This window comes from Myotis davidii, unplaced genomic scaffold, assembly GCF_000327345.1.
Source record: "Myotis davidii unplaced genomic scaffold, ASM32734v1 scaffold214, whole genome shotgun sequence".
Classification (NCBI taxonomy): Eukaryota; Metazoa; Chordata; class Mammalia; order Chiroptera; family Vespertilionidae; genus Myotis; species Myotis davidii.
In genome coordinates this window covers 1,162,346-1,176,942 of record NW_006285782.1, presented here as the reverse complement: position 1 = coordinate 1,176,942, position 14,597 = coordinate 1,162,346, and the positions used below count along the sequence as shown (strand labels likewise).

The 14,597-nt window shown below is 40.5% G+C and overlaps 1 protein-coding gene and 3 long non-coding RNA genes across 5 annotated transcripts in view; 1 reads left to right on the top strand and 3 right to left on the bottom strand.

Moving 5' to 3' along the window:
• The window catches only part of LOC107181977, a 6,999-nt gene extending 6,708 nt beyond the window's left edge, over positions 1-291 (bottom strand). For both annotated transcript variants that reach the window (XR_001512692.1, XR_001512693.1), the window contains exon 1: positions 258-291. This is a non-coding gene — a long non-coding RNA (uncharacterized LOC107181977). The remainder of the gene's footprint in view (positions 1-257) is intronic.
• Positions 1-8,077, top strand: part of LOC107181978 — a 24,556-nt gene extending 16,479 nt beyond the window's left edge. Inside the window, exon 3 of the long non-coding RNA XR_001512694.1 lies at positions 7,389-8,077. This is a non-coding gene — a long non-coding RNA (uncharacterized LOC107181978). The remainder of the gene's footprint in view (positions 1-7,388) is intronic.
• BPGM (bisphosphoglycerate mutase) overlaps positions 2,807-14,597 on the bottom strand; it is a 28,376-nt gene continuing 16,585 nt past the window's right edge. The window contains exon 3 of the mRNA XM_006756692.2: positions 2,807-3,737. Coding sequence (XP_006756755.1) covers positions 3,559-3,737 — 179 coding nt within the window. The 3' untranslated portion in view covers positions 2,807-3,558. The remainder of the gene's footprint in view (positions 3,738-14,597) is intronic.
• LOC107181976 lies at positions 9,287-12,111 on the bottom strand. The gene is made up of 3 exons (XR_001512691.1): positions 12,000-12,111; positions 11,444-11,532; positions 9,287-9,731 (listed from the first exon to the last, which is right to left on the bottom strand). It is a non-coding gene; the product is annotated as an uncharacterized LOC107181976 (long non-coding RNA).

The window sequence follows — 14,597 nt, the reverse complement described above, 5'->3', positions numbered from 1 at the left end:
AGTATGCTGCTATAAAAAAGAAGGAACTCTTACCTCTCACAACAGCATGGATGGTCCTGGAGAGCATTATGTTAAGCAAAACAAGCCAATCAGAGAAAGATAAATATCACATGATCTCACTCATTTGTGGAATATAATGAACAGCATAAACTGATGAACAAAAATAGATATAGACAGAGCAAACAAACAAACAAAAAACCTGTGGTACATCTATCCAAAGGAATACTATGCTGCTATAAAAAAGAAGGAACTCTTACCATTCACAACAGCATGGATGGTCCTGGAGAGCATTATGTTAAGCGAAACAAGCCAATCAGAGAAAGATAAATATCACATGATCTCACTCATTTGTGGAATATAATGAACAGCATAAACTGATGAACAAAAATAGATCTATAGACAGAGAAGCATCAAACAGACTGTCAAACCTCAGAGGGAAGGCAGGAGAGAGGGTGGGATAAGAGATCAACCAAAGGTCTTGTATGCATGCATATAAGCATAACCAATGGACACAGACACTAGTGGGATGAGGGCATGTGCTGGGGGGTGGGAGTGGCCAGGGAGAGGTCAATGGGGGAAAAGGAGACATGTGTAATACTTTAATCAATAAAGAATAAGTAAAATAAAATAAAAAGAATCTGGTTGAGTTTGGCAATAACCAGTTCACATGAAGAAATCTTCCTTGGACATCTTATCAAGGAAAAATATGTGACATAATGACCAGGATGCTTTGCTAATTCCATGCTCAAGTTAAATGATGCAAGAACCTCCACTGTCTGAAGCAGCACTTCTCTTGTAGAAAAATTATCAGTGTACTGGATGGGATACAGTACTCAGCTGAGATACTTCTAAGTTAGAACTCTAGGAGTAGCATCTTGCTACTTACTGCCCTCATCGTACCACACTGGGACAATCATTCCAGCCTCGGCAGAGGAGACATATATACCTGGTAACAGGGCAAGCCCAACCTGTGGAAAACAGTATGGATAGAATGGGCTGCCCTCTCCAAGGACCAAATTTCTAGGCAAGCTGTCTGCCATTTATTTAAATAAAATTAAAAAACCCCATATTGTTGGTCCCAGCTTGACATAGAACAGAAGAATGCCAAATTAGGATGGTTAGGCAACCTTTAAAATTCCTACATCAGAGGGGGGGGTCTATGGAGGAGGGGGAAAGGACATCTGTAATACTTTAAACAATAAAGATAATAAAAAAAATCCTATATAATAAAAGGCTAATATGAAAATCACCCAAATGGTGGAACAACCAGTCGCTATGATGCACACTGACCACCAGGGGGCAGATGCTCAATGCAGGAGCTGCCCCCTGGTGGTCAGTGTGTTCCCACAGGGGGAGCACCACTTAGCCAGAAGCTGGGCTCACCGCTGGTGAGCACAGCAGCGGTGGCGGGGGCCTCTCTTGCCTCCACAGCAGCACTAAGGATGTCTAACTGCTGGCTTAGGCCCACACCCCCAAGTGCTGCCAGACTGCGAGAGGGTGCAGGCCGGGCTAAGGGCCCCCCCGCCCCTCCCTGCACCGCCCCCAGCCAAGTGCATGAATTTCGCTCACTGGGCCTCTAGTTTAATTATAAAAAAAATTCCTACATCAAAAACTATACCTTGTAAGCATGTAAAGAAAACAGGCTTTCTGGTTATCTAAGGTTGAAGTGCTGGAGTTGTTAAAAATAATTTGACATGTTTTCATGAGTGTTTCTTCATTTATTTCAGCCAAGATCTTAAAAACAATAAAACCAAATTGTATCAGAAAGCATCCAAAAATGATCCCTACCTGAGGAAGTCTGCAAGATTCCAAAGTGACTGGGTGTGAGTATAGCTCTGTATGCAGAAACATATGTTGCGGGTGGGGCCACTGGAAGTCGACATCTAGATTCAGGACAAGGCAAGATTCCAACTCTAGGATCTTGAGTTGCATTAAGACATGGTCACCCCTTAGGCTGGAAAATTCAGAGACCAATTCCAGAGATGAAGCTGTTCAAAATGGTCCGAGATGCAGCCTCAACACAGATTTTGTAATTGTAGGAATATCTGGTAGTTGGTGGTTGACTCCAATCTCTAAATTCTAACGAGTGTCATTTGGTTAAGCAATTGGACTAAAAAGAAGGATTACAGTAGAGAAGCCAGTGGTTGGTCAGAAATGTAAAGCATCCACATTCTACATTCTTATGCATCACAGTTGTGGCCAGCAGTGAACAAACCAGGTTCATCTCTTTTTTTCAGCCACTTCATAGCCAATGCTCTGTGAATCTTAACTTAAGGATTAAAGAGAGATCAAGCAGTGGCAAGGGTTTTAGAATTAGTTTTCTTCTAATGCCAGTTTTATTAGAACATGGATACAATGAGCTAATCCACCAATGGAAAGTCATAAAAAATGGTAAATATCTATAACATCTATTACAGCTACAAATTTTTACATGAATTTATCATTGAAATATATGTTCCTTAAAGAAATGACTTACATAACTATAGTATTTAAAAATATACTATGGAAAACAGTATCATTAAGATTGATAAGCAATCAATTCTGTTCATGGCCTACCCTGGCTACTCTTAGCCCTCAGCAGATGAATAATAAATGTATGTGACAAACTCCAAGATATCATTTCCCTTGCTCATGTGAATAAAATTACATCACGGTGTTATACATCCTGACACCAACCTTCAATTTATAGAGAATTAGAGTGTCTATGTGTTGAAAAAAAGGTGCAACTCTGAGTGTTACAGGAAGATATGAGCAGAAGACTTCAGAGGCCTTTAATATTTATGAATCACATAGAGATACTTAGGGATATCATTTTTGGTCACAGAACTTTATTTTAAAACCAATTTTAAGTACCCAAGGATTAAAGTTCAAGAAACAAAAATAAGAGAACACAAACAGCTATAGTTGTCTATGTGCTGCTAATTCTAACCGCCAAAGAGGAATTCCACCATATGTCAAAGGAGTCTCTGGACTAGAGACAGGGCAAAGGGCCTTGCTGATTATTGCTGGCTGTTGTAGAGGAACCCATCTGTGGCTTTCCCATTTAATGGGCCTCTCATCTTACCTATTAAAACATCCCTTTTCCTAGAGGAAAAGACTAATAATAAATACTTAAGTATAGTTATCTGATATACTCTCCTATCACCCCAGAAAGTCTTAGTAAATATAAAAGTGAACTACTTACTGCAGTAATTAGTACCTGTCAGTGGTGACTTCACAATGATTTGTTGAATGATGAATACCTTAAACTCTACCTCCATTATTACTCTACCATCTAAGAAACGTATGACATTAAGCCCCACTGCTGAGTAATTTATCTCAAAACAGGGCCAGCAGGAGAGCTAACCCATAAGATTTATGACATAAGCACTCAGGCACCCTAAGGTCTTTATCTGTGCCAACATAAGTTACCTAGTTACTGATACAAACTTTACCCCACAGCCTCGCTCTGGAAAAATCAGGAAAAGGGAGAGAGAGGAGAGGGAGAGATCAGTACCTATAACACACTGCATGCCACCCCTTTTTGTAGCTATTCCTAGCCAACACTTGGTAAAAACTTTATTTTGCAGCTTTTTTCACTTTTCCTTGATCATCTACTTTCTTAATGGCTGCTTGGATAGCCTCTTGGTCACCCAGGAACTGGTGAGGCCCAACAGCATGCAGGTTCTCATCCAGTTCCAGGAGAATGGGGACGCCAGTGGGAAGAGTAATGTTGATAATGTCTTCATCTGAGATACCTGCAGATTAAGAGAGGAAGGAACAAGACATTAAAGGCAACTCTGGAGGTGGTTCTGTTTAAATCTAGTTCAATAGATTAGAAAGTGGTTGGTTTTCCAACACTGAGTGAACTGGAATGCTCGGGCTAAATCCAGTTAAGAGGAACACTTTCTAGCTACTTGGGAAGCCCCGTGAGGAGGAGTCAGGACAGGATTATAAGTCATGCCTTGTAAATCGGCCTCATTCTCCAACTGTCCCTTATCATCCCAACTGATAGGAGAGGAAGGTATGTGTGATGGACAAATTACCTTCAATTGGTTTTTACATAAGCTAAATTACATGTACTTCAACTTTGACCAGAAGAGTTGGAGTTGGATTTAAGACTACAGTAGTAGCAGTGGTAGTGATAGTATTTTTATTATTATGACTACTTTTAACAAAAACAGCTAACATGTACGAGATACATTCTACATGCCAAGTACTCTTCTAAACACTTTACATGAATTAACTCATTTAATCATTGCTGCAATCCTATGAGGTTACAAGTTATTATTTTTCCATGTAACAAGTTTTTGCACAGAGAGGTAAGCAAACAACTGACAGTCACTCAGACATAAGTAGCAGAGCCTGATTCAAACCCAGGCGTCTGTAACTACTGTACCAAGTAATGCCTTCAAGTTTTTCTGAGTTCAAAATGGGGAAAGAGAAGGAAGGAGAAAAGAGACAGAGTTAAGCAAATTAAAAGATAACTGAAACTATTCAAATTATCTATTTTAAAAACATAATTTTGTTACATAGACTTCTACATTTTAACCAAATGTTTCTGTTCTATATTAATAGAAAGTACTGAGGTGGAGCAAGTTCCGAGGAAGAGTGTGAGGGTTGTCTTTACTTGGGAGGTGATGACGGCAGAAAAAAGTTATTATCAGTTAGTTCTCAATGTACTTTGTCATTTTAATTAACCAATGGTCGTAGCAATAGCACCAGCCAAAAGTCACAGAACCATCGCACTGGATCTCAACCACTAGGGTTGTTCTTTATTAGAATTTCATTCTAGGCCCAGAAGAGCTACCTAAGAACTCTAATACACAAACTGTACATACTCAAACAGCTATGAAACCATGGACAGTACACTAATATACTGCCCATCTCCTCTTCTGCCAGTCCCCCTCAATATACTAAACTCTTTAACTTTAGGCAAGTGAATTTCTGGGTCTCCACATTCCCCCTGTCAAGTTAAAAAAGGAATACACACTCTTCTTTTGCTATTACCAAGGATGTGGGGTAGTAGAAATGGAATTAGGAACATGAAAAAGTGTAGCACAGTGTTTCTGCATCCCTATTAGGAATTCTCTTCTAGGTGGAAGATTTAAAGGGTAGACTACTAAAACACTCCTTTGCCCTGCCAAGTCCTTGTCCCCACACTGTATATAACCCCACAAAAGATTACTATCCCAAACTAAAGCTGCAGGGAACAAATCAGTTCAGACCAGGCAGCCAGCTGTGTAGCGGGAGGATTCTGAGAGCCCTCTAGTTCCGTCAGGTCAGACCTGTCAGCTGGATGCACAACAGCTGCCACAGCCATCCCCTGGAGACAGCAGAGCAGAATTCACCAGCACGAGGTTTAGAGCCAGGTGGCCAATGAGGCTTTAGAACCCAGAAGTTCTCACCCCAATCCTCTGAAGGTCCCTAGGCCTGACTCACTCAACAGCCAGTAACTGAGGGCCTACTATACCAGTATATGTGCGCAGTACTTGTGACCATGCCCAGGATTTGACCTCTAGTGAACTACTTCTTCATTTATAAAAGGAGGGAGGATAGCCCCTTCTAGCACCAAAGTTCCTCTATTTTGTTCTGAATGGTTAAGAAAAGCAAAGGCACTTTAGAGGGAGGCATGAGAAACATTGGGACACTGACTAGTGTTTACATTCACCTATCATGCAAGGACCATGTTTTATCTGTACCCAGAGTATGTAAGCATATTTCTCATTGAATTGGAGAGAAAGATGGATTTTAAAGATTTCTTCAATTAATCTAAATTTTTCACTGCAAAAAAATTTGTTAGGAGACAACAGTTTAGTAAAAATGATCATGTTTGACTAATGTTTTCCAGGAGAAATAGAAATTATGAGCATACACATCTATCAGCACCTCAGATTCACTGCTTATAGATTGTGGGCCTTGACAACATTACCGACCATTAACCTTTACAAGTCATTTTTGGGTCTAGGACTTTATTTTAAAACTAGAGGCCTGGTGTACAACATTTGTGCACTGGTGTGTGTGTGAGGGATGTCCCTCAGCCTGGCCTGCGCCCTTTCGCAGTCTGGGAGCCCTCGCAGGATGTCCAACTGATGGCTTAGGTCCGCAGTTGGACACCCTTAGCACTGCCGCGGAGTTGGGCCACTGCGCTCGCCGCCATCAGCCCGGCTTGTGGCTGAGTGGTACTCCTCCTGTGGGAATGCACACACTGACTACCAGGGGGCATCTCCTGTGTTGAGCGTCTGTCCCCTGGTGATCAGTGTGCATCATAGCGACCAGTCATTCTGCTGCTCTGTCAATCTGCATATTACCCTTTTATTGTATAGGATTATTATATAGGATGACTAAGTTCCCACTTTTATTCAACATTGTACTGGAGATTTTAGCCAGGGCAACTACACAAGAAAAGGAAATAAAAGGCATCCAGATTGAAAAGAAAGAGATAAACTATCTCTATTTTCAGATGATACAATCCCACTAAAAAATAACTGAATCAATAAATGAGTTCAGCATGTTGCAAGAAATAAGATGAATATATAAAAATTATATTTCTATATAGTAGTGATGAGCAAATAAAAAAATGAAATTAAAACAATTTCATTTACAATTGAAACAAAACAAATAACATACATAGGAATAAATTTAACCAAAGAAGTACAAAACTTTTACTTTGAACACTATAAAACATTGCTTTCCCCAAATTAACATACAGATTCAATAAAATCCCTATCAAAATTTCAGCTGACTTTTTTTTTTGCAGAAATTGACAAAACTTCATGACCTTGAATTAGTCAAGGGTTTCTTACATATAACACTAAAAACATAACAAAAAAAAACTAGATAAGCTGGGCATATAAAAATTGTGTTTGTGTTTCAAGCACCTCATCAAAAAAGTGAAAAGATAATTCAGAATGGAAGAAAATCTTTGCAACTAATTTATCTGATGATCTAGAATATATACAGAACTATTACACTTCAATAATAAAAAGACAAACGGTCAAATTAAAAAATGGGCAAAAGATCTAAACAGACATATCTCTAAAAAAGATACACAAATGGCTAGTAGGCACATGAAAACATGTTCAACATGATTAGTCATCAGGAAAATGCAAATCAACACCACAATGAGATACCACTTCATATCCACTATAATTAAAAAATGTCAGATTATAAATAAGTGCTGGTGAGGATATAGAAAACTGGAATCCTAGTACACTGTAAAATTAAGCATATAAAATGGACACTTTGGAAACAGTCTGGCAATTCCTCAGTTAAGCATAGCGTTACCATCTACATATTGTATGATTCTATTTATGTGAAATGTTCAGATTAGGCAAATTTATAAATAGATTAGTGGATGCCTAGGACTAGAGGGAATGAGGGGACTGGTAAGTGACAACTAGGTGTAGGGTTTCTTTGAAAGGCAATGAAAATGTTCTAAAATCAACTGTGGTGATGGATGAAAACTCTGTGAATATACGGAAAGCAAATAACTATATACTTTACACAAGTGAATTGTATAGTACGTGAATTATATCTCAATAAGGCCCTTAAAAATACTAAACAAATCCAGAGAAGTTATATAAAACTGCTCAAGTCGCAAAACTGTTATGGTAGTACAACTGAACCTGGTGGTGTTTTTTTTTTTTAATTCCCAAATCCCAGGACTTTGATTCTGGTCATCTGACTCATCTATGGATATGTCCACCACAGCATGAGGAGAGAGGAGGATGTTTGTGTGCATGTGCTGCCCTTGTGAAAGGCTGGGTGCTAACGATGCAGAGAGCAGAGCGGACTTTTTGGACACCTCTGTCGATCCACTATGGAGTCACCAACAGCCATGACAGTTATATCAAGTACTATATCAAGACTGAGGTACGAGGACGTAATGGGGCTTATTCTCCTAATAAACCTGGCATTGTGGAAGGACTCCTTCTGGGGATGTTCCCTTGCTCCAGTGTTCTCATATTTTCAATACTAGGAAAGGATGTGAACACAGCTGTCCGGTCCTCTTGAAATAGCTCACACACTGCCATCATGATGAGGTTTGGGGGTTACAGTCTGTGACCTTAGAAAAGGGTCCTTGTTTAACAGTGGCCTCAGATCTAACCAGATCTAGCAGGCCCGCTCTTTAATAGCACCACTCTCAAGCTCACCTACACCTTAGATGTGTGGGATCAAATCAAAGAAACAACTAAGCAAAGGCCATGAGAACTATAATTTTTCATCTACAAAGGAAGGAGAGCTCAACAAAAATAGGAATGTTCCCAATAAAAAAAAAGTTGACATTCCACTTTAATCACTACTCAAGCCATTCACACAGCAGACTAATTACTTGCAAATACTTAAAATACTTAGACTAGTTAATAAGCAGTCAATGAGACAAATTTTGAATAGCAAATTAGGAAAAACCACAGCGAAGCCATTACTCATTGCTCAGTTTTGGCATAAGTCACATTCTTTGTCCTAAGAAAGTTAAGCAAGCAGAACTCCTAAGGCTAGAATAATGCATCTGCACTGGATTAAACCAAACTGAATCAATACTATATTATGTAATATCGTGCTACAAACTCATTAACTCAACATCATATCACATCTTTTGATAACCGGTATAGATTTTTTTATACAGCATCTAAGCATGTTCTGAAAGGAAACATCAGAGTTCTCATCCTGCATCAATGATTTTTTATCACCCCTCTGCAGCCACCCCCTTCTAAACCCCCAACCATTGTCTTTAATGGTAGGGAGAGGGATAGAGAGCTAGAAATATCCATCAGCCACCTCCTGCACACCTCCTATGGGGATGTGGCCCGCAGCCAAGGTACATGACCTTAACCGGAATCGAACCTGGGACCCTCAGTCCACAGACCAACACTCTATCCCACGAGCCATTTGTAATACCTTAACCAATAAAGAAATTTAAAAAAAAAATTCTTTATTGTTAAAAGTATTACAATATGTCTTCTTGCCTTTAATTCTCAAATCTTCATGTAGGAGCTTTTGGGAGTTAACTGCAATCAAGTTAAATGATTGGGATATTTCAAGTAAATCAAAGCGGAAACAACTTAAGACCAATCTGAGGATAAATTCAAACTTCATTTTCTGCATATAGGACGGACTTCAGAAAGTCACCTCCCCAAATCATCAGAAACAGGAACCACAGACAGGTAAGATCGCTGTATCTATACTACACCACTCACACTTTGTTGGAGTGGCCGTGCATATGCTCACTTCTCCCACCAGGATTATAAGCTCCTTGGAGAGGAACCATGTTTTATCCAGCCCTATATCACCCATGATCTTGGAATAGTACCTTACCCACTGAAACAATTTAGCAAATGTTCAACAGTAAGGACCACTATTATGTGTTGGCTGCTAGGATCCAGAAATTATACATATAACTGTATGTATTATACGTCTACCTTTAATATATAAATATAGGCTATAAGGAATAAAACATTAACTAAAAACTCTATTACATAAAGCCTACACATGAAAGCATTCTGAGGCCTTTCAGGAGTACAATATTGGCTAAGTTTTAGAAAGAGACCCAAGTGGAGACATAGTTCCTCAAAGTAAGGACTTTGTGTGTCTAATTATAGGTGCCGTACCCTGACACCAAGAACAATACCTGATTTAACAGACCCTCAGCACATAGCTGAAATGAATGAATCTGAACTCCTTGGGCTTTCAAATTAAATCTACTTTCTTACTGTTGAAGCCTCGATTAGAGATTGTCTTCTCTTCGTTACCTTACCAGGAAAAAAAAAGAATTGAAAAAGTTGAACAGAAGACTGCTTGCATTTAGTGCTAATCAAGTAAACAATTCATATTAAATTTGTCTTCTATGTATTTTCTTTGGTTTTCTCCAAAGTATTTGTTCAAAATCTTTGAGTATCAGGAAATAGGAGAAAAGATGTTGAGGGGTTCAAATTTGTCATAGGACAAGAGGAAACCCTACTTCTAACATGCATATTTTGGGGGATTAGAAAAAGAGGAAAACAGTTTTGCCAAATCATTCAAGTATGAGGTCCCACCCATGCCTCACTTTCCTTTCCCAATCAAGCAAGTCATAATTCAAACCCCACTATGGGGTATTCATGATAGGTGTTCTGTATTCTTCTATTGCCAAAATAAGAGCTAACATAAGAAATTCTAAAAAAAAAGAAGAAAAAATTCTGAATTTTATAGATGACCTACCTATGTTTAATGAAAATTCTTTAGGATTTGAATGCTATATATGTACAACCCAAGAATGGCTGGGGAACCACTCGGAATGGGTTATTTGAATGCTAGAGGCCTGATGCACAAAATTTGTGCAAGAGTAGGCCTTTCTTCCCCTGGCTGCTGGCACCGGCTTGCCCCTGGTACCCGGGACCCGGGCTTTCTTCCCTCTGGCCACTGGCAGGCACCCAGAACCTGGGCTTCCCTGGAAGCCCCAGTTTCGTTGGAAGGACGTCCAGTCTAATTAGCATATTATGCTTTTATTATTACTAGTATAGACTGTAACATGATGATAGGATAATTTAGAATAAGGCAGAGAGAAGAATCCATTCTACATTTAATTTTATAGTTAAATAGCCTACAACTTTTAAGATTTCTATAAATAAATTATACTTATAAGAGAAAGTGTAACTATACCATGAAGCTAGTATTTGTTTCATAAAAGAGATGCCTGAATTTGCTGCTTCTGAAAATATCACACTAAAATGCCAAAGGTGACTTACTCGCCTGTTCCTGTCCCACAGTGAGTTCCAGCTGACCTTTCCTCCCTGATTCTCTAATTTCATCTGACCACTTCTGTGCCTTGTTATGTGTACAGCTGCACGCAATTCTTCAGGGATCAAGTATGTCTTTCATGAGTCTCTTGCATGCCACTCTTATTCCAAACTTGAGACTGCCTAGCCCTGTGCTTGAACCCAGACTAAACAATCCACTTCCGCTGGCAAGATGCAGACTGCATCCATTGCCTCCGTTCGGGACCTGGCCTTGCCTTCACTGTGGGCCAGCAGGAAACAAACAGGAAGTGACTATGCCAACCACAGAGAATGAAACACACGCCTGTCTGGAATGCTACAGAAGAGCATGCTTTTAGATACTAAGCCTGGTAGAGGCGTTTTCAGGGTGGTACTTTGGGTGGAGAGTGTCTGAACCAGTGAAAGGGGGCCCTGCTTTAATCTGAACTTGTTGGGATAGGTAATTATGCTGCTAAAAATCAGTAAAGCAGTCCCTTAAGGAGGAATTTTCTTACTATATAATATTTCATGTCTGCTCTAACTCTTCTTTCTTCTAAGTACTAAGAACTACTCTCAAGTTAAAAGTAAAGCAACTCCCCAAATTACATATAATTTAAGAGCAGAGATATTACATAAGTAAGCAATTTCACAGGGTAGAGGCCATCCTGCTCAGGCCTAGGCATTGGCATGTGGTTCCTGTGTTTGCAGTTCCTGTATAGGAGTGTTACCTAGCTCTGAATCAGTAACACGCGCTTCCCACTGTGCTGTTCTTCTGCTCTGACTCCAGGAGGTCCTTGGTGACCCACTCCTAGACTAGCTGGTTGTGAAAAGGAAAAAAAATAGATGGAAGGCCCAATTAAGAATAGAACTTAGAATTTGGTGGCAAATGAGAAGAAATAGTTTGGGGGCAGGAAAACCTTTCCTAATGGAGCTCAAGACCTCAAGTACAAAAATTCATGGTCCAGGAGCTTGTACAAAACTTCTTATGAAGAAGGAAGAAGGACGTTAAGAGGGAATTCTATATACTGACCATGGGCTACTAGATGCTAAATAAAGTCTGCACCAAGAGCTCCTGAAGTATTTGTTGAGAAAGCATAATGATGCCCTCCAGGTTAGTTTTCAAAGGGACAGGTAGATGTACATAGCAACTTTCATTTAATTCTACTAACTGACAAACTAATCTAGTTTATTATTTTGTGAAACAAAAGGCAAGGTCCCAATTAGAGCAATGGTCACTTCACTAGATAAAGGTGGATCTTATAAAATTGAGATAAATTTACATACAGTAAAATTCACCCCTTTTGGTGTCCAAAATAGTTCTATCATATCCCCAGTTGACCCATCTGGCCAGGGCAGAATGCTTGGATCTTATTCTTCAATATCCTCTACAAGAGAAATTCTATTAGTGGAAAATTGCATGTAGAAAATAAGAGAATTTATGAAGTTATCCTAAAAATATACTCCAGTCTTTTTCATGCACATGAAATAATTTCTTCCATGTTTGGCAGGGGAGTAAATCACCTATATAGGGAATCATAGCAAGATCAAAGAACTCCACGAATATTACCAACAGTACCACCAGGGGGCACTATAGGCCAAAAAGGAGCAAAGTTGTTATACCCAGAATGGGTGAGCCAACGTTACAAACCACTTTATGTCTGTCTCCCAATGGACAAATCTCAATCTTCACATAGACTCCATTTGTTTCCCGAGCCACAGGTTTGTGCCTAATAGCATATTCTAGCTTTTCTGAGAATTTTTTCCCCTGAATGTCTGCCATTCTCCCTGGGCACCAACCCTACCATTTCCATTCCCTGTCTCCCTCATATACACCTTCTTCCCTGCAGATAGCTGCCAACCCTATACCTTTTTCTACTTTCACATACTTCCTACTCAAGTGTCTTCATACAATTGACCTCTTCCAGCACGAATGCCAATGTTTTAGTTCAATTATTTCCCAAATAAAACATTTTCTATAGAGTCTATTTATAGTAATAGGGGTAGGAATTATAATTTAAGATTGATTCAAATAAATTAATCTCTGAAATGTGATACAGTTCCATACCTCCAACTAAAAAAAAAAAAAAAAAAGATCTTCAGAAGAAAAGTTAAATGAAGCCTGAGTACTAAAGCCTGCTAATTTCTCAGGGATTCCTGTAAATTCATTTCTGTCCCAATGGTCAAAGCTGTGTTCTAAATTTTTATTGATTCTACTAGAGGCCCGGTGCACGAAATTCATGCATGGTGTGTGTGTGTGTGTGCACGTGTCCCTCAGCCAAGCCTGCACCCTTTCCAATCTGGACTGCTGGCTCCCAAACACTCGCCTGCCTGCCTGCCTGATTGCCCCTAACCGCTTCTGCCTGCCAGCCTGATCACCCCCTAACCACTCCCCTGCCAGCCTGATCGATGCCTAACTGCTCCCCTGCCAGTCCGATTGCCCCTAACTGCTCCCCGGCCGACCTGGTCCCCCCAACTGCCCTCCCCTGCAGGCCTGGTCACCCCCAACTGCCCTCTCATGCAGGCCTGGACCCCCCAACTGCCCTCTCCTGCACGTCCGTTTTCCCCTAACTGCCCTCCCCCCACTCCCCTCCCAGCCTGATCAATGCCTAACTGCTCCCCTAAAGGCCCTATTGCCCCTAACTGGCCTCCCCTACTGGACTGGTTGCCCCTGACTGTCATCCCCTGCAGGCCTGGTTGCCCCCAACTGTCCTCCCCTGCTGGCTTGATCGCCCACAACTGCCTTCCCCTGCTGGCCATCTTGTGTGTTAGAGTGATGGTGAATTTGCATACTGGTCGTGGCTAATTAGCATATCCAGCCATGGCTAATTAGCATATCTGGGCGAATTAGCATATCCATCTCTTATTATATAGGATACTTTACATCCACACATTTTTACTTTGTTATCACTTTTTTAAAAAAAATTTATTGTGCAGTAGTTCTCAACCTTCTGGCCCTTTAAATACAGTTCCTCATGTTGTGACCCAACCATAAAATTATTTTCGTTGCTACTTCATAACCGTAATGTTGCTACTGTTATGAATCGCAATGTAAATATCTGATATGCAGGATGGTCTTAGGCGACCCCTGTGAAAGGGTCATTTGACCGCCAAAGGGGTCACGACCCACAGGTTGAGAACCGCTGGTTTAAAGTATTACAGACAGTAGTACATATGTCTCTCTTTTTTTTTCCTCATTGACCTTCGTCTGGCCTCCCCTACCCGCCGGCACATGCCCTCACCCCCCTCACCCCCCGTGTCTTGTGTCCATTGGTTATGCTTATATGCATGCATACAAGTCCTTCGGTTGATCTCTTACCCCGTCCCCCTCCAACACTTCCCAGCCTTCCCACTGTAATTTGACAGTCTGCTCAATGTTTCTCTGCCCTAAACTATTTTTTTCTAGACCAATGTCAAATCCTTTCATCTTTCAGTCCCATTAATGTAGTTATTTTTGCATGTTCAATGATAACTCACATACATTCAATTCACCCATTTAAAGTGTACAATTCAATGGCTTTTAATATATTCAGACTTGTGTAACCATCACCATAATACATTTAAGAACATTTCCTCTACCCCAACCAGAAACCCTGCACCTATTTATCAGTCATGCTTCACTCCATGTGCTCCTTCACCTCCACCCCAGTCCCAGATACAATCTACTTTTTGTCTCCGTAGATTGGCCTATTCTGGACATTTCATAGAAATAGAATCCTAAAATATACTAGGGGCGCAGTGCACGAATTCGTGCACCTTGAACTATGGTCCATGAGGCTGCACCCCCTCCCACCTTGGCCCCAGGTCCCCTGTCTGCCAGCAGCCACACTCCCACCGCCACACACTGACGGCACCGGCCCCACTTGCACCCACTGACGGCACAAA